At 47.8% G+C, this 19,642-nt stretch overlaps 1 protein-coding gene across 3 annotated transcripts in view; it reads right to left on the reverse strand.

Annotated features, from left to right (window-relative positions):
• fto (FTO alpha-ketoglutarate dependent dioxygenase) overlaps positions 1–19,642 on the reverse strand; it is a 105,796-nt gene that overhangs the window by 57,498 nt on the left and 28,656 nt on the right. For all 3 annotated transcript variants that reach the window (XM_062989633.1, XM_062989634.1, XM_062989635.1), the window contains exon 7: positions 11,315–11,434. In XM_062989633.1, the coding sequence (XP_062845703.1) occupies positions 11,315–11,434 (120 nt within the window). The remainder of the gene's footprint in view (positions 1–11,314; positions 11,435–19,642) is intronic.

The following is a 19,642-nucleotide window of genomic DNA, read 5'->3' on the forward strand; positions in this document are numbered from 1 at the left end:
AATTCCCACAGACAGACTCCAAAGTAGAAAGACTTTCTAAAAGAGAAGATATTAGAGCTACAAAGGAAGCTAAGGTGAGCAAAGGTGTCCTAACACTTTTGACCATATAGTGTACAAGCACACACACATACTTTGCAGCTTTAACAGCCTCTTCTCCTCTGGAACTGACTTCTAAGATATTTTACAGTGTGTCTATGGGAATTTGTATCTATTCGATAACAATAAGCCTTCGTGAGAAATGGACTCACAGCTCACAGGCATCTTACGTCCTAATATTTAGTTAATAATCGCCAAACAGAGACATGACATGACAGGGCGGGGCGGGGAGGGGAGCTGGTCGTCCCTGCCAGAAACGCTTCCAGCAAGGACCATCATGCCTTGCGTACGGGTAAGACAACACGTTTCCGTTTAAAACCGTACAATAGACGCAGGAAATCCAGGAGACGCCTTTTCCCCCTTTATTTGTAGCATGATACGCTCTAATTGTGCGCGCGCCCGGGGGTGAAATAACGTTCCCGACCGAAACACCATTAAAATGTCAATAACACTTTGCGCGGCGAGGCTTCAGGTGCACGGCGCATTATTGGGGTTGGTTTACAGGAAGACGTGCGGTTTTGTAAACGACGTGGAAAAGCAGGACTGCTGCCGTCTGCGTCCGTGTCGGGGGTGTTTACTGACCCCCCCCCTCGCACCACCAACACCAGCGCGGTGATTGAGTGCTTGCCCTTTCAGCCAAATTGACCTCCGGGCCGCTCTGAAAGCCATCAATCCCCGAACGCCCCTCTATCAGCGGCGTAGCGGAGAGAAGGGATTATATGAAGTGTAAAACATTAGAAAAATGTGTCTGCAACATCACAGCAACAAGTCCGGAGTGAACAGAGGGCCGGGACAATAGAGACGCCGGCGGTTAAAGGGCGGCCTCCCTGAGCCCCGGCGTTTGAACCCTTTGTGTCCTGATACTTCGGGGTTCTTTTGTGGGCTCGGGTTTGAGCTCCTCAAGGTTTCGGACATATGCTTTCTCAGGAGGGAAATGAGGCGGAAGCTGAATGCGCCGTTGTCTTCGGCTTTTTTATTCCGTGCTGGGAAAAAAGAAAGACGAAACATTTTTAAAGGGAGGCGGAGACGCTCTGAGATACACTAGTCCTGGACTAAAGTATCTGGACGCCTGAATGTGAGTGATCTTTTCAGCTGGGATGACAGCCGCTCTTCTGAGAAGCTTCTCACTTTGAAGTAGGTCTGTGTATGGGAATTTGTGCCCGTTCAATACGACTGGGCGCTGATCGATTCATCCCAGAGCTGGTGAGTGGGGCTGACGTCAGGGCCCTGTGCAGGACGCTGAAAAAAAGGACCTTCCCTAAACTGTTGCATGTGATTTCCATTATATGGTTGATTTATTACACCTGTTAGCGATTGTTGTGACTGAAACTAATAAATTCGGTAAATAAAGGGGGCGTCAGCGGTGGATTTCTGTACGTAGCACCTTGACCAGACAGCAGGAGGTGCTGTTGCTTTAAAAGCTTATAGCTTGACCCAAAAGACAAGAACTCTATTGACTGAATGGACGAGCACGAATTCCCACAGACAGACTCCAAGGTCTGCAAGTAGAAAGGCTTTCCAGTAGAGTGGATGACACTAAAGCCTAAAGACAAGAACTCCACCCAAACTGAAGTGAATTACGCTCTCTCAGACTCCTGGATACAGACGAACGTGATCTCATGACCGAAACAGGGTGCAAGTTTGGGTTCGATCTCAACTACGTAGACGGCTAATGGTTTTAAGTTGCGCAAATGAAGCAGAGACGGATTAAAAAGATCGAAATTGACTTTCCTAGACCAAAGTGAGGGACGCCTGTAGCCGAAAATACGAGGACGGACGAGAAAACCTCTTTAAAAGCTTCGACGTGCCACCAGAAGGATCTGACGTGTCCTGGTTCTTCTCAGGAGCGATCCGAACCCTAAACATTTCCACCGGCTCCTGGACTCGGCTGATGCTGATGAATTGAAGCCGAGATAAGGATCAGGCTTCTCTGGCCAACGAAAGCTCTTAAGGTCGCAGGACGGAGGCCAAAAGCTTCTTCTTCTTCTTCTCATTTCATGTTTCCTACTCCCGGCTCTGTTTTGGCCGCCTGAGTGACATGTGCGTCACCCTGTGAAGATCATCATCATCGATCCGAACCCTCAGGTCGTCTCATTACATCACAGCTTCTTCTGCGGTGGCTTTACAGAGTGGCGGCTTGATGAACTGAACCCGGCTCTGAGCGGACAGGCTGAAAATCTCAGAACGAGCACGCACAAGACCCAGTGTGTTCTTATTTCAGCAGTGTAGCTCGATATGGCTAAATATACAGAACTAGGGCTGCTAGGTTTGAATCTCGGTTGTGCTATCAGCCGGCCAGGTGTCTACACAGACATGATTTGGGTATACTTGGCTATGAATGGAAAACAGAGGGTCTTGGGTTGTGGTTGATGTCCTGCCATGGATTTGCGCCTTGTTCGAAGCGGTTTATCCTTGCACCCAGCATTTCCTGATGTACTACACTATGTGGCCAAAAGTATTTGGACACCCGAGCGTGAGCTTGTACGCTGACCTATGTGTGATCTTTCCTGGAATATCAGCTGCTCTTCTGAGAAGCTTCTCACAAGACTTTAAAGTGGGTCTGTGACTGTATTGAGGGTACTGAGCAATTGAGGGTTAAGGGCCTTGTTTAGGGACCCGACAGTGGCAACCTGTCAGTGATGGGGCTTGAATCAGCGACCTTTCAATTACTAGTCCTGTACCTTAAACGCTAGGCTACACCTGCCCAATCAAAAGATGACTGGGTTTGTGTTTTTTATTTGTACGACTGGGTGCTGATCGATCAGTAGGTGTTCCGGTTCATTCCAGAGCTGTTGAGTGCACCTGAGGTCTGGAGGGCATGCTGGAACATGAAAAGGACCTTCCCTAAACTGTTGCTGCAAAGTTGGAAGCTGTGATTTCCTTTATATGATTGATTTATTTCACCTGTTAGTGACTGTTGTGGCTGAAACACATTAATGAATTTAATAAATAGAAGTAAGGGGCGTCCCAATACTTTTGTCCATATAGTGCAAGTATGTTTCCCCTGTTTAGGGCAAGCCGTAGCCTTGTGGTTAAGAAACTGGACTAGTAATCAGAAGGTCACTGGTTCAAGCCCCACCACTGCCAGGTTGCAGCTGTTGGGCCCTTGAGCAAGGCCCTTAACCCTCAATTGCTCAGACTGTATACTGTCACAGTCCTGTAAGTCACTTTGGATAAAAGTGTCTCCTAAATTCCGTAAATGTAAACGTAAATGTAAAAGAATTCCAGCCAATAGTAGAGCCGGTCTAGCCAATCTCTGCGCAGGGGGCGGGAATGTTATTAGACGAAGAGCGAAAACGCTTAATGCAGGCGGGATTCGAACCCTCAGCCTTCCAACTAAGGTTCCAGAGCACTACACTGGTGGGATACTGAGGTGTGTGTGTGTCCTGATTCTGCTGTATCCGGAGGAATGAAGCCTAAACAACCAAATGTCTAAATAAACCAGCAGCAGCGGCGGCCTGATGATCCTCTAAACAATAAAATATAATAAATAAAAAGATAATATGGATTGATATGAGAATCAAAATAATTATATAAAGGTTATTAATGCTTTTTTTTCAATTCAAGCTGACGTGGGAGAGAGAGCGAGTTAGGAAAACGTTTTTCCCTTAATGAAATGATGTATACAGCAATATCACGGCGTCCACTGTATTATGAAACGCACATAAACGAGAAGGGAAAATATGTGAGAGTCGAGTCCTGAATAAGCAATCCAGCTGACAATTTTATTAACCGCCAATTGAGGATTCAGAGTGTGTGTGTGTGTGTGTGTGTGTGTGTGTGTGTGTGTTGGTTTTGCGGGCCCTGGGGGGTCTGGCAGCCTTAAACAAGCATTGAATCTCCCAATTCTTTTTCCTCTGATGCTGGAGATACTGCTCACACACACACACACACACACACACGGTATACCCTATGGATGTATCTGCAGGTAAGAGGCTTACAGCTACACACCTCCAGACACACACACACGGCTACAGGCGATTGAGAGCGTGAAACTCTCTAAAGGGTTTTAAGTGTTTACCCCGAATACTATCGTGCCCCGCTCAAATTCAGCGCACCCCCTTCAATAAGACCCTCAAAGAGAATGCTGAATACCTTTTGGCTGCACATTATAGAGCGCATCGTCTTCCTCTCGCCCCTCTCTCACCCCTCTCTTGCCCCTGCACCCTCTCTCTCTTTCTCTCTCTATTTCCTCTTTTCTCGTCCTAATGGGGGGACGTATTATCACCCGCGCCGGTATTATGGTGAATAATAAGAGTCATCAGGGAGCCGTTTTCTTTTCTTCCGTTCCTGCTATTAAACACCAATTAAACATCAATTTACCCTGTACCTTCCAGTCGGGAGGGTAAGAGGAGCACCGTTCGGGGGAACGTATCTATTTTTATTATTACAGCACCGTTCAGTCCTCGTTATGAGATCTGTAATAAATGAAAAATTTTTCTGCATCTAAACCTACAAATCATAATAATAACAGTCAGACGTTTATCTTTTTTCTATTCGCATGCTCCCGTATTTAGGCGTCGCTACATCAGACTCAACACTCCTATTTCTATCTGTGCTTGGGACCTGCACTGACAAGTGAACCTACCACTGGAACCTAACCTGTTTCACCCACCCAGCCCTCAAACATTAGCCAATCACGTCCAGTCACTCGAGCGGTTGCATATAATTTATACTACATGTATTTTAATAATCAGATTCTGTTCTATCATTTAATTCGTTCAGGTTTTAATCTTAGCTGATAATGTTCTGCTGATTTTCGAAAGTGATGCGAACGCCTCGATTCATCAGACGATCAGCATGAGAGTATCAGACCTGGAAACGACGTACTGGCACTTGAATCGGACTTTTCGCCTGTTTTACCTACGTTTAGATAGACAGATAGAATTTAGATTAACACATTTTAGATAGATATAAAGACAGACAGACAGATTATAGATAGGCAGAACGGTTATATACATACAGATTATATATATACATATATATATACGTATAATGCATATTGTTAGAGAGACTGATAGACAGACAGAGACAGACAGATAGATAGAGAGATAGCTATATAGATAGTTAGATAGGCAGAAGATAGACAGGCAGATAGATAGATAGATAGATAGATAGATAGATAGATAGATAGATAGATAGATAGATAGATAGATAGATCAACAGATTATATACAAACAGACAGACAGACAGGCAGATAGACAGATAGATAAACAGATAGATGATAGATAGACAGACAGACAGACAGATAGATAAATAGACAGATAGATAACATGATAGATAATAGATAGACAGACAGGATCATTTTAGATAGATTATAGAAAGATAAATTGATAGATTATAGACAGACAGACAGACAGATGGATACTTTATTAATCCTGAAATAAATTAAGATCTCAGTAACTACTTACATACATCAAAAGTAATAGTACACAGTAAAGATTTACAGTATACAAATAACCATACACCTGAGCTGCTATTTCACTGGCAATATGATAATAATACGATCCAGCAGCTTCGGAACAGGTCGACGTCCAACTACGTGTGTGTGTGTGTGTGTGTGTGTGTGTATGTGTGTGTGTTTGTGTGGTTACTGCACAGCAGAGCGAGTCTGTCATCACAGAGAAGACGATGCAGGAGGTCAGCGCCGATACCTGCCTGTGTGTGTGGGTGCGTGTTAAGTGGACGGGTGAGCCAGGCTGGCAGGCCGGGTATGGGGCGAGAGACAGTCGGAGAGAGCGAGCGAACGAGCGAGCGAGGGAGTGAGGGAGAGGGTCAATGTAAATGTTATTGCAGTGTGAGCTCATTTGATCAAAGCTTCTGAAAGGTTAAGTGAATCCAATCTGGTTTAGTGTGTCTGAGAGCTGTGTGTGTGTGTGTGTGTGTGTGTGTGTGTGTTTGCTCACAGCCAGAAGAGAGGGAGGGGGGTTTGAACAGAGAGGGGATTATCATATTGCCAATGAAATAGCGGCTCGGGTGTGGAGCGCCTCTCTGCCTCTCTAATGCATTTAGACAGCAATTGGCCTTAATAACCTTTATTGACTGGAGCGGGTCAGAGCCGAGGATCTAATTATTAAAGTGTATCAATTTCATCGGAGTTTAGTGCTCCTTCGTTCATATAATTATTTTAAGGTCGACCGGGGCAATTAATCTCCATTCACTTATTTGATGGCTGTGTAAAACATCTGCAATCTTTCGCTTTTCTGCTGCACGTCCTGTATTAAAAATTCCCAATTTTTACTGCGTTTTTACCTTCATTTGTTCTCCACGTACAGACAAGCGGCTTTAAAATGTGGATTATTACAACCCACGAATCGGAAAATGTTCAGACAGTGTGATAAATGATATTTTATCTGGTAGTAAACATCAATTCCTGCATTCCAGGCTTGCCAAACGTTCCAAAAAAGTTGGGACGGGGGCAATATAGGGAGAGTACTTAGATGAAACGAATGAAGCTGACCAGACAAAACAATATCAATTCCTTCACGTTTATGTTCTCAGCATTTAGCGGACGCTCTTATCCGAAGCGACTTACAGTATTCAGTCTAAGCAACTGAGGATTAAGGGCCTCACTTAGGGGCCCGACAGTGGCAACCTGGCAGTGGTGGGGTTTGAACCAGCAACCTTCTGCTTACTAATCCCGAATCTAAAATAAATAAATAAATTTAAAAAGTCAATCAAAGTAAACAGTTGTTTTGTTTTTATTTGTATCATATTTTTCATACCGTCCCAACTTTTTCTGATTTGGGGTTGTATTATCATCACGATTTTTACAATCATGTGAAGTACGCTAGCCAGTATTGCTCAAATCTGTTGATCCAGTGTTCGAATCTCAGCGCTGCTATCGGCCTGAACTGGAAACTGTGTGGCTGAAACACCCTAGCCATTGGGAGGCGCTGTTGTCAGTGCAGTGCGCTCTCAGTGCAGGTCCCAAGCCCGGATACAAAGAGGGCATCCGGCGTAAAAACCGTGCTGTGGTGATGTCAAAACATATGAATATATATACAGAACACACATATATACTCATGTACACATATATAAAAACATATATTTATAATTCATAGGAGGTGCCCAGGTGGTGCAGTGGGATATTCCGCTAGCACACCAGCACCCAGATTCTGAACTCCTGCGTAGCCACCGGTCAGCTAGGCACCTTCTAGCGGGCACAATTGGCAGTGCCTGCAGCTGACACATTTCTGCTAGGGCAGGATGACCAGACTATGTGGGCGGGGTCTTTAAACGCTGTGTAATGACCCTGATTGGCAAATAGAGAGGTGCCCGTGCAGGGTGAAAAAGGGTTCCACTAAGGGCGAAAATATAGAAACTGCTCGTCGTAACTGTACGACCTTTGATCATCCACACGGTTTTACTCAGAAACCCACCGCTCAGGGTAACGCACACGTGAAGTCCTCGTCCCTCTCTTCCCCCCGCTCTGCCCACCCGAATTCGCTCCTCTTCCCCGCCCCGCAGAAGAAAGAGAGATAAAAAATGCCACGCCGGTATTTAAAATATTCTGCATACACCGGACTATCTGCAGCCTGTCAAGCAGGGGAAGAGCGCCTCATTGTTAGAGCTTTAAATAAATGTCAGCGATGTACGATAGCCATGATAGCGGGTCCTCGGGGAACGGGGACGTCCACTCCGGACGGGACGCAGCATCCTGGTGAAACGGTCCTCCACACACACACATACACACGAGTGAAGGAACCTGGAGCTTCCTGAGGCCTGTGCTCAGTTTATTTTCTAAACCTCCGTCACATTTCTGCAGCTTCTCGTCCGTCTCGTTTATTCGACAATCCGCTCTTATTAAGCGCCACGACGTGAACGTTTCAAGCGGCACTCGAAAGAGCGAGAAGAGAAAAAAAAGGGACGACCTGTTTTATCGGCACGTCATTCAAATAGACGGGCGAGGATTTGCATGACAACAGGCCGGAGAGCCGGAGCGCGAATGGGCGCCCGAGACAAGACCAGAGAAAGGAAGCCGGGAAGCCCGCGGGAGAGGAAAGGTTCTAATAAAGCATCAGGAATATGGGTACCTCTGACACCCCTCGCTTTAAAATACAAAGCTCATCTGACCCGCCTATCTGTCTGCTTAAAAGAGCTGACAGGAAATACAGGCCGGTTATAAACGCACGTCACTCTCCAAATGTCATCAACGTCTATTAAATATAAACGTCTACGTACGGACGGAAAGCGCTGCCTGGATACATCACACGGACAAAAGTATTGGGACGCCCCTTGTCTTCTAATTATCACCGATTTATGTGTGTTTCAGCCACAGCCGTTCATGTATTTACTTTGCAGCAACAGTTTAGGGAAGGTCCTTTCCTCATCCAGCATGACTGTATCCCTGAAAGGGCACAAATTCCGACATACATACTTCAAAATCTTGTGAGAAGCCTTCGGAAGAGCGACTGTTGTTCTATCTGGAATGATCACACAGAAGTCAGCTATCCAAATACTTTTGGCAGTATAGTGTATATTAAGTTCATTTCCATCCAAGCAAATTTGTCTACTTTTGTCGAGAAAGTCTGAGTCGGTGTTCCGGTTCATCCCAGAGCTGTTTAGTAGGGCTCTGTGCAAGACACTGAAGTTTCTTGCATTGTAAACAGGGGCACAATCCTTCCCTAAACTGTTGCTGCAAATTTGGATGTAATTCCTGTTATATAGATGATTTATTACACCTGTTACACCTTTATTGCAACTGTTCTGGCTGAAACACATAAATTTAATCATTAGAAGGGGCGTCCTAATACTTTTGACTCTATAGTGTAAATAATTTTAAAGACACAGACGTTTTTGTGCACCTGGTTTAATTTAAAAATTGTTTTCCATGCAAAACCTCATGCAGGACAGGGACGGGCGTCTAAAATTTGCACACCAGCAATTAGACAAATCGGAACACTTGTGCACCAACCGAATGAAACCAAACCAAACGCTGTTTATATTCACTGAACAATCCCACAATCCCCAAATCCACACTGAGATTTGAAGGTGGGAGCATCACGACACGGGGCTGCTTCTCTATAACCGGTAGTGATGCATTACACACATCCAAGCTGTAACTACTGACCAGGACTAGAGGTACTAACGTTCTGAAGCCGTGGTGTGTACATTCTTCTTCTTCCCCTGATCAATCGTGCTTTCTCACTGTATTAACCCCCCACCCCTCCCTCCAAACCAAACCCCCCCAGGTCAAAGTCAGCCTGGATCAGTGGGTGAATGTGAGCTGCCTTTTAATAGACCGGTGCCGTGATGCAGCCTGAGCTTTTTATTAGGAACAGAAACACCACAATCCCGTCTAAAAAAAACTGTTATATTTTTCCCCCCTACAAATTAATTACAATACACAAACAAACAAACAAATAAATAAATGAACTCATTTTGCTTTGCACCTGCACCTATTGAAAATGACAGTAGGTGGATTTGCAACCATATAGTACATTGGTCCTGGGTGTAGCTGTGGAGTAGACTGACGATCTAGCCTCCTGCGACCAGCGAACAAATAATAATAAATAAATAAATACAGCATAATAAATGAATAAAAAATAGATAAAAAATAAATAAAAGTTTTAATAAATAAATAATTAAGCACAGAATAATAAACAAACAAAAAATAGATAAAAATTAATTCATTTATTATTAAATAAATAACTAAACACAGAATAATAAACAAATAAAAAAAGATAAAAAATAAATGTATTATTAAATAGTTAAATACAGAATAACAAACAAATAAAAAGGAATTAATACAAATAAAAAACACTCTTATAAATAAATAAATAAATTTTTAAAAAGTAAATAAATACATTTATTAATAAACAAATAATAATACATTATTATTTAAATATATATATTTTTTACTAAATATATTTAAATAAATGTATATTTTTTATTTCTGGTCAGGGCCGCAGTGAGTCAGGTCGAAAAACAGAAAACCAAAAAAAAACCAACCAAACATATATAGATATTATCAATACAGTAATAATACATAAAAATCAATTGCATAAATAATGAGACAAAAAATACTACTTTTTTATCTCGTACTATTCCGAAATTTAATATTCTTTTTAATCAGGAACTATTTTTTCTGATCAAGGGCGCAGCGGGTCAGGTCCAGAAACAACACCAATCCATGGCAGGACCAAATCCACACTGTGCGTACATTAAATACTATTAAATCAGAGGGGTTGAATACTTTTTCACGCCTCGGTGTCTGTGGTTATGAGTGCACGGCGGCGATTTATTGATACACGTGTAGGAAACGGCTGTGGGACCACATGATTGCGGCGCTCTTAACCTGCGTTACTGGACAGAAGGGGTACGAGTAGCTCCCAGCAGCACTTGTCTGTTCTTCTGAGCCTCTCTCACCTCACACACACACACACACACACACACACACACACACAGAGTGTGTACACAGGAGCTAACCCGAGTGCCTCTTCTCAGCCCTGGCAGCACATTAGATGTGATTACTGCTCACTGCTCAGAGTGAGATTCCTCCAGTGTGTGTCAGCAGTGCGGTGGTGCAACAGCGCCCCCTACTGACTCTCACTGTCTGAGGACTCGAACACAACAATGAAACGTTTCAACTCATCAGTCTCACCAGATCAAACGCAGATCTAATAGTATCAGGCGTCGTGGGGAAAGTTGTGGGGAAAGTGGGCTATGAAAGGCACGACCACACCCACCTCATCCCCGAAAACGTTCATCTCTCTCAGAAACCTGCGCTGCATAGTGTGGAACTACACCATCCGTAGTATTATGTGTGATTTGGGACACAGCCCCTTCACCCCTTTAAATTACCTATCAATGCATATAAAACAATACATCAAATGTCATTAATTACACACTGTATGGACAAAAGTATGTGGACGGCTCTTCTAACGCTTGAGTTTAGCTCTTTCTGACGGACAAAATGATATAAGATATAAGATTAGATGCTTTTAACACTAAGGCAACAGTTTAGGGAAGCCCTCTTTCTCTTTTAGTATGATTATGCAGCTCTATAAGGATGTCCAGTCTCCAACACAAAGCCTGAATAAATGGGCACCAATCCCCACAGGTGCACTCCCTCTTACAAGAAGACTTTTGTGTGTGTATGTTAGCTTATACAGTACCAGCATGGGACACCACCGGTTGTTTTCTATTTCTATCTCTATCGAGCGCCGGATTATTTGGGAACGCGCCCCTGTTGGTGTGGAATCTGTGGACTTACCATCCTCTCCATCAGCCTCCAGTCGGTCTCCAGGCACTCCATGGGTTTGCTCCACCAGCTGCAGAAGCGGGCGTAGCGTCGACCCTGGAACCAGTACTGCCTCAGCCACTCGAACTCAACCTGCACGAACACACAGGACGGATTAACGGGCACTTAAATGGTCCGTCACGCTAGCCCACCACCGCTGCCGAGACCCGGGTTCGATCCTCGGCGGTGCTATCGGACGGCCGGCCGTCTACACAGACGCGGTGCTGCTGCTGTGTCCCATCAGACCAAATTTGCCACCACCCTGCCCAGGATGAAACGGTTCACGTAAAATAACATATACAACAACATATGCAACATGTACGCTATATGGCCTAAAGTATTTGGACGCCTGACCGTGAGCTTGTCTGACAAACAGTATTAAACCAGGCTTCTCGCAAGACTTCGCTGATCGATCAGTCGGGGTTCCGGTCCATTCCAGAGCTGTTGAGTGGGGCTGAGGTCAGAGCTCTGTGCAAGGAACATGCTGAAACAGTAAAGGGCCTTCCCTAAACTGTTGCTGCATATAATTTAATGTTGGATGCTTATAATATGACTTAATATGCTTAATATGACTGATTTATTACACCTGTTGTGGCTGAAACACATGAATTCAGTGATTAAAAGGGGCGTCCCAATACTTTTGTCCCTACAGTGTACAGTGTATTTGGGTTCTTATTTTCTCTCCTTGTGTTTGTGCTTTATTCCGCCCCTCGCCGGCACCCTCGGGACGAATCTGGCTTCCTCGTACGCTTCCTGCACCGACACACCTCTGCGAGATTTTCCTCCTCCTGCTCACGTTAGACCCCCTGCGTTCTCCGTTTGCCCTCATTTCGCCACGTTGCTCCCGGTGGGGCTGCGTACGCCCCCTCAGCGTTCCTCTGGGAGCACGCTAGCACTTTCCCTCGATTGATGCGACGCTTTTATCCTTACAGGGATGCTTAGCGGAGTCAGGTGTGCACGCGCGTGCACGTACGAACGCGGGAAGTTAAAACCCGCCCTCCCGCCTACTCTCAACGAAGCGAAGCTCCGAAATGTAATGCACGGAACACACAAACCTGGAACAAAAGGTCTGGCAACATGACGGCTTTTACGCTTCACACTCTGCGGCAACAGTTTAGGGAAGGCCCCTGACCTGTTCCAGCATGTGCACAAAGCAAGAAACTCCAGTGTCCAGCACAGAGCCCTGACTTCAGCCTCACTCAACAGCTCCGGAATGAATCGGAACATCATTCTATCAATTGAGCCTTTCTTTTGACTGAATGGGCACAAATTCCCACAGACATACTTCAAAGTCCTGTAAAGTCTTCTCAATAGCGTGACTCTATTTTAATACTGTTTGCTTTTGAAATAAGACGTCCAACAAGCTCACGGTCAGGTGTCCGAATACATTTGGCCATTCGGTGTACAAGTGGATCACAAAGCACCCTCTAGTGGTCACTCATAAGAACACTCAGCACTGTGGCGGCTGTTTCTCAGAAAACGGAGGCAACAGTGACTCCTACTGTCAGGCCGTTGGCACAACTGGCGGAAACATAAGACGAGTGTACTTCAAATCCAGCTTCACAGCGGCTTAAAAACCGACCCCACCCCAAACATGAAGATTACAAGCGCTTTACAGATTTCGATCCCCTCTGCTCGACTCCTCTTCAAAGAAATGCTAGGCTCCGAGTGGGTTCTAACCTCCACCGGAGGTACCCCACAGAAGCCGGAGGCTACAAATGCTAGCTGTCGCCCCCGCGTCGCTTCCTCCCCTCCCGCTCTGATTGTCCTCCTGTCCTTTAGCGCAGGAACACAGGCCGAGCGGGCGGCTTTGAGCCCACGCGGAGGCCGGGTTCCTGCGGGGCGCGTGCGCAGCGGGCACGGACGGGGGGAAGCCGAGCGGCTGGCATTTGGAGCCGAGCCGTCTGTCGCCGAGTCTAAATGCCACCTGGGCAGGTAGAGGGTTTAAATTGTGCACTTTATACGCCGTGTAATCCGTTTAGAGTAGCTTTATTAACATGAGTATACGTCTGCGAGGTACTACCGACTACCAACCAGTTTTTTGACTGGTCGACAGCACCTAGATAAAGATCGCTGTGCCACCTTACTCTATATGACCGATGTGGCCAAAAGTATGTAGACACCTGACCGTGAGCTTGTCAAAACAAAAGGTATTAAAATAGTGACCTCTATGTGATATTTTCAGCTAAAATAACAGCCGCTCTTCTGAGAAGGCTTCTCACAATACTGAAGTTGGTCTGTGTATGGGAATTTGTGCCTGTTTAGTTAAAAGAAAGCCTCAGTTGATGTTCCAGTTCATTCCAAAGCTATTGAGAGGGGCTGAGGTCAGAGCTCTGTGCAGGAACCAAGCTTTCCTTCATGTCTGTATAGAGCTGACTTTGTGCTAGAACAGGAAAGAGCCTTCCCTAAACTGTTGCTGCAAGATTGGAAACATATCATTAGTTTTATATCATTGTTTTATTACACTGTTGTGGCTGAAACACATGAATTCGAATATTAGAAGTGGCGTCCCAATTCTTTTGTCCATACAGCGTATAAACCACTACTCCTACGTCCTTGAGTGACCTCGAACCACCAGCTTTATCATCGTCAACATGACATTCCCTCCGACCTCGTGTTTAGGTTCGCCAGCGCACCAGGGCTCTAACCCGACTCCGACAGCGACGGGTGTCGCGCGGCTGACGGGAACTGAGCACTTCTAAATTGGAACCGTGCGCGTCTGGAGAAATACGCTAAGACGCTTGTTGTTGTTCTCGACGTGGTCGTGCACGTCAAACAAACGCTGCTCAGAACCTGCGCCGCGGCAATAAATAACTAACGATGCATCATTCAAGTCGGCCCTCGTGGGCGACTTCAAACAAAATAGGTGCAATCAATCAGGAGTCGGAGAGAGCCAACGCGCGCGCGCCGGGGTTCTGCGGGCGGGTAATCCAGGGAAACCGGGGTGAGAAGCGCCGCCTCCGTGGAGGCCCCCGTGATGGAAGAGCTCCCGGACCGCTCCGTTGTTTGGTGTTTGAATAATTGATATCGCGTACAACCTTTTCTCCACCTTAAAGCCGAGTCGTCAGTCAAGCTGCGGTGTGAGGCGGCGGCTCGGAGACGTACGGAAACGGAAATAAAGAAACGTGTGAGCGAGTCTTAGCGGGTAGCCTCCGGCTCTCCGAAGAAGGTCGTGCTCGTCTGTGATTGGCTGCAGCTCGGATTTGTCGGCGATGCTTTTTGTGATACAATCTGAGCATTGCTAGTGGCCGTGCGGGTGTCCACACAGACACGCCGGCTATATCTGAGAGGGGGAATCGCTGAAGCCGTGCAATTGATCGCAAAGTACATTTACATTTTCAGCATTTAGCAACTGAGGGTTAAGGGCCTCGCTCAGGGACCCAACAGTGGCAACTTGGTGGTGGCGGGGCTTGAACCGGCGACCTTCTGTTTACTAGTCCAGTACCTTAACCACTGAGCTATCACTGCCAAAGTAGACTCACCATGGTGCCAACCGGGATGAACGCCAAGCCTGACGACCTTAAAGTGTTACGGGGAGTGGGTGAGGTGGTGGACCCAAGCGCAGAATGTCTTTTAATGTGTGTGGTTAGTTCAACAAAATACAGAGTAATCAATATAAGTTTATGGTTGGATACGTGTTAAAAAGTACAATAAATAAATAATTTGATTTTAGAACTCGTTGTGTGTTTTGGCTTTTGTCGGATTCGAACCTCCGACTTCTAGCGCTATAGCGCTGTGCTTTCTTAACGCGCCACTGAGTGGGACACGGAGGAGAGGGATAAACCGCTATAAAAGGCGGTGAGAAAATAAAGGCGCGAAACGACAAACAAAGGAGACGCCGGTATCGCGTACTCAAACAAAGGAAAGTTTTTTCAAAACTTAAACAAAAGTACTCAAACTCTTCCCCACGCTCCCGTGAAGAAACGTCTTTTTTCTCTTTCGAAAAATATATTGTGCTTGTGAAACATGAAACAAACGTAACGAAAGTGGAGGACTGAACTTCACTCTTGTGCAGCTCAATAACCTCCCTTTACTTTTCTATTAATCTTCTATTAATTTTCTATTAATTTTCTATTAATTTCTGTGCTTTTCTTTTCCTTTCTTTCCCTTTCCTTTCTTTTCTTTGTTTTTGTTTTCTTTCTTTTCTACTTTTCTCTCTTCTATTCTTCTCTGTCTTACAAATACCCTTTTTACCGGTAGCACTGATTTAACGGTGCGACGCCGGCTGCTGTTTGACGCCGGGTTTAAATGCAGTGCCGCACAGCTGAGCCTGGTTGGCACTGATTGTCGTTGGGGATTCTGGGGGTTGGAGTTCTGAAGCTCCACTCCACCAGTTCTTCCCCTGCGCCGCCCAGGCCCCCTGCTGGCGGCTGACTGTACTGGCGGAACCGTTATAGTACCTCCTCCCCTAGGGGCGGCTCCTGACGTCCCCAGACCAGCTGCCCTGTCACGCCGGAATTCCCGGATTAATTCTGGATCCAGGATTTGGCGCGCAGGGACCCATGTTCGCTCCTCAGGTCCGTATCCCTCCCAGTCTACTAAATACTGGGTGCTCCCCCTGACCCGGCGAGAGTCCAGTAACCGGCGGACCGTGTACGCTGGAGCGCCATCTACAAGGCGTGGTCCAGGAGGGGCGGTGGCCGGTGCTGGGGCACCACATACAAATGGCCTGAGGTGCGACACATGGAATGTGGGGTGGACCCTCATGCTTGGAGGTAGGCGCAGGCGGTACGACACTGGGTTGATGCGCCGCTCCACCTTGAAGGGCCCCACAAAGCGGGGCGCCAGTTTGCGGGACTCCCCCCGAAGTGGCAGGTCGCGGGTGGAGAGCCAGACACGCTGGCCAATGCGGAAGGTCGGGGCATCACGCCGTTTGCGATCTGCGACCCGTTTCCTGGCTGCAGTGGCCGCTTGCAGGGATGCTCGTGCCTTCTGCCATGCCCGGCGGCAACGGCGAACATATTGATCAGCCGCCGGGACCCCTACTTCCGTTTCTTGTTCTGCAAACAAGGGCGGCGGATATCCAAATTGGCACTCGAAGGGCGACATGCCTAGGGAAGAGTGCCACAGGGTGTTATGGGCATATTCTGCCCATGGCAGTTGGTCCGCCCAGGAGGCAGGGTTATGTGTCGTTAGACAGCGCAACATCTGGCCAAGGTCCTGGTTCACCCTTTCCGTCTGGCCGTTGGATTCTGGGTGGAAGCCAGAGGCAAGACTTACAGTGGCCCCCATTCGTTGGCAGAAGGCTTTCCAAAACCGACTGGCAAACTGGGGTCCCCTGTCAGACACCAGGTCACTGGGCATCCCGTGTACCCTGACCACATGCTGCAGAAGTAAATCGGCGGTCTCCTTGGCGGTTGGAAGCTTGGGCAGAGCCACAAACTTGCACGCCTTGGAGAATCGGTCCACAATCACCAGGATCACCATTTTGCCCCTAGATGGTGGCAGGCCCGTCACGAAGTCCAAAGAGATGTGAGACCATGGCCGTGCGGGGATAGGCAACGGTTGCAGAAGCCCTGGGGGTCGAGACCTAGGTGATTTGCTTCTTGCGCACACCTCGCAAGAAGCTATATATGCACGGACATCTTTCTCTATCCCTGGCCACCAGAAGCGTCTCCGGAGGAACTCCAGTGACCGGTTGACACCCGGATGTCCGGAGAATGGGGAGGAGTGTCCCCACTGCATGACCTGCTGGCGGGCCGATGTGGGGACATACTGCCGTCCGTGGGGTCCACCTCCAGGATCTGGCTCCTGACGAAGAGCCTGCCTGATGGTGTCTTCTATCGCCCAGCGGAGGGGGGCCAGGATTTGAGCAGTGGGTATGATGGGCTCTGGTGAGGGGTCAGGTTCAGAAGGAGCCCATTGTCTGGACAGAGCATCGGGTTTGGTGTTTTTGGACCCTGGTCTATAAGACAACACAAACCGAAAGCGACCAAAAAACAAAGCCCATCGGGCTTGTCGAGGATTTAGTCGCCTTGCCTGCTGTATGTAGGCCAAGTTCTTGTGGTCTGTCCAGACCACAAAAGGGTGTTTGGCTCCCTCCAGCCAGTGCCTCCACTCCTCTAATGCGAGCTTGACAGCTAGGAGTTCCCTGTCCCCAATGCTGTAGTTGTGCTCTGCTGGAGATAGTCTATGTGAGTAAAATGCACATGGATGAAGTTTCTTGTTTGGCCCTAGGCGCTGGGAGAGTACCGCTCCCACACCTATGTCAGAGGCATCCACCTCAACGATAAAGGGCTCTTCAGGATCAGGCAACTGAAGAACCGGGGGTGATGTTAGTTGCACCTTGATCTCCTCAAAGGAATTTTGTGCTTCCATGGTCCAGCGAAAGGGCCCTGGGGTCTTCCGGGTAAGGGCGGTAAGGGGTGCCGCCATCGTGCTGAAGTTGCGCACAAACCGTCGGAAGAAGTTGGCAAACCCCAGAAAAGACTGGACCTGCCGAAGAGAGGCGGGGCGGGGCCAGTCTACTACAGCTTTAAATTTCGCTGGGTCCATTCGGAGTGTGCCTTTTGATACCACGAAGCCCAGAAATGATACAGTCTCGGTGTGGAACAAAGACTTCTCGAGTTTAACATAAAGGCGGTTCTCCAAGAGTAATTGGAGAACCCGCCTCACATGTCCTTCATGTTCCTCAAGGGACCGGCTGTATATGAGGATGTCATCAAGATATACGTATACGTACCTGTCCAGGGCCTCTCTCAACACTTCATTAATGAAGCGTTGGAAGACTGCAGGTGCGTTCATAAGGCCAAAGGGCATTACTCGGTACTCGTAATGCCCTGAGGGGGTGATGAAGGCCGTCTTCCATTCGTCACCCTGCCTTATGCGGATTAAATTGTATGCGCTGCGCAAGTCCAGTTTAGTAAAGATTGAGGCTTGCTGCAGTGCTTCAAAGGCCGTCTGCATGAGGGGTAAGGGATATCGGTCCTTAACGGTGATGGCGTTGAGCCCCCGATAGTCTATGCAGGGCCGGAGCCCCCCATCCTTTTTGCCCACAAAAAAAAATCCTGCACCCGCAGGTGAGGAAGAGGGTTGTATAAACCCAGAATTAAGGGCCTCCTGAATATATGCTTCCATGGCTGTACGCTCTGGGGAAGAGAGTGAAAATAATCGTCCTCTCGGTGGTGTGGTGCCAGGGAGGAGATTAATTGCACAGTCATAGGCCCTGTGGGGGGGAAGCACTTGCGCTTTGGCCTTGCTGAAAACCTCTTTAAGGTCCCAGTAGACACTGGGAACCTCAGATAGGTTGAGCATCTGAAATGCCTGAGACTCTGATACTTCGGGGGCTACCCCTGGAGGCCGCAAACAGGTCCCCTGGCATTGAGGCCCCCATGCATACACGGACCGTGTCACCCAATCAATTCGAGGGTTGTGGAGCTTAAGCCACGGGTATCCCAGCACCAACTGTAGGTGGGGGGCCTGTGTCAGGTATAATTCTACCTGTTCTACATGGGAGTCCACCTGCATCGCCAGGGGTTTGGTGCGATGGGTTACTAGGCCAGAGCCAACAGCTCGGCCATCAATGGCAAGTATGGGCAGTGGGTGGTCCAGGGGCTCTACTGGGAGTCCCAGGGATAAGACTAGAGAGGAGTCAATGAAACTGCCGGCAGCCCCAGAGTCCACGAATGCCATTAATTCAGTGTGCTGTCGAGGGGCCCACGACAGAGTGATAGGGAGAAGGAGGCCAGAATTGGGGGAAACTGTGCGGTCTAAACTCGACCCCCCTGATCGGGGTAGACCCTTCCATTTCCCGACTTATGTATGGTGGAGGAGCGGCCATGCTGCGGACTGGGCAGACGGGTACCTCCCAGCTGCATGGGCTCCGGTACCTCTTGTGGGGGTAACGATTTCTCTGGAGTGCCCTGCCAAAATCGGCTAGACCCAGGGGCGTGGGCACTTCTGGCCCGATCCTGGGCTCTCTGGCGCATGCGGTTGTCCAGCCGAATGCATACCTCATACAGTGCGGGCAGGGTGGAGGGCAAGTCACGAGTGGCTAGCTCATCTTTAATCCTGCCATTAAGCCCTCGCTGAAATATTGCTAGCAGTGCCTCCTCGTTCCACCCACATTCTGCTGCCAGAGTGCGGAATTCAATTACGTAATCGGCTACTGGGCGCGCGCCCTGTGAAAGTTCGAGAAGGCGTGGCCCAGCCTCCTTTCCACCGACAGGTTGATAAAAGGTTTGGCGTAGCGCCTCAGTAAACGCCTGGCTGGTGGCGCAGTCTGGGGAGTTCTGCTCCCAGAGAGAGGTGGCCCAGGTCAGCGCTCTATCAGTAAGAAGGGACACCATAAAGGCCACCTTC

This window comes from Trichomycterus rosablanca, chromosome 27, assembly GCF_030014385.1.
Source record: "Trichomycterus rosablanca isolate fTriRos1 chromosome 27, fTriRos1.hap1, whole genome shotgun sequence".
Lineage (NCBI taxonomy): Eukaryota > Metazoa > Chordata > Actinopteri > Siluriformes > Trichomycteridae > Trichomycterus > Trichomycterus rosablanca.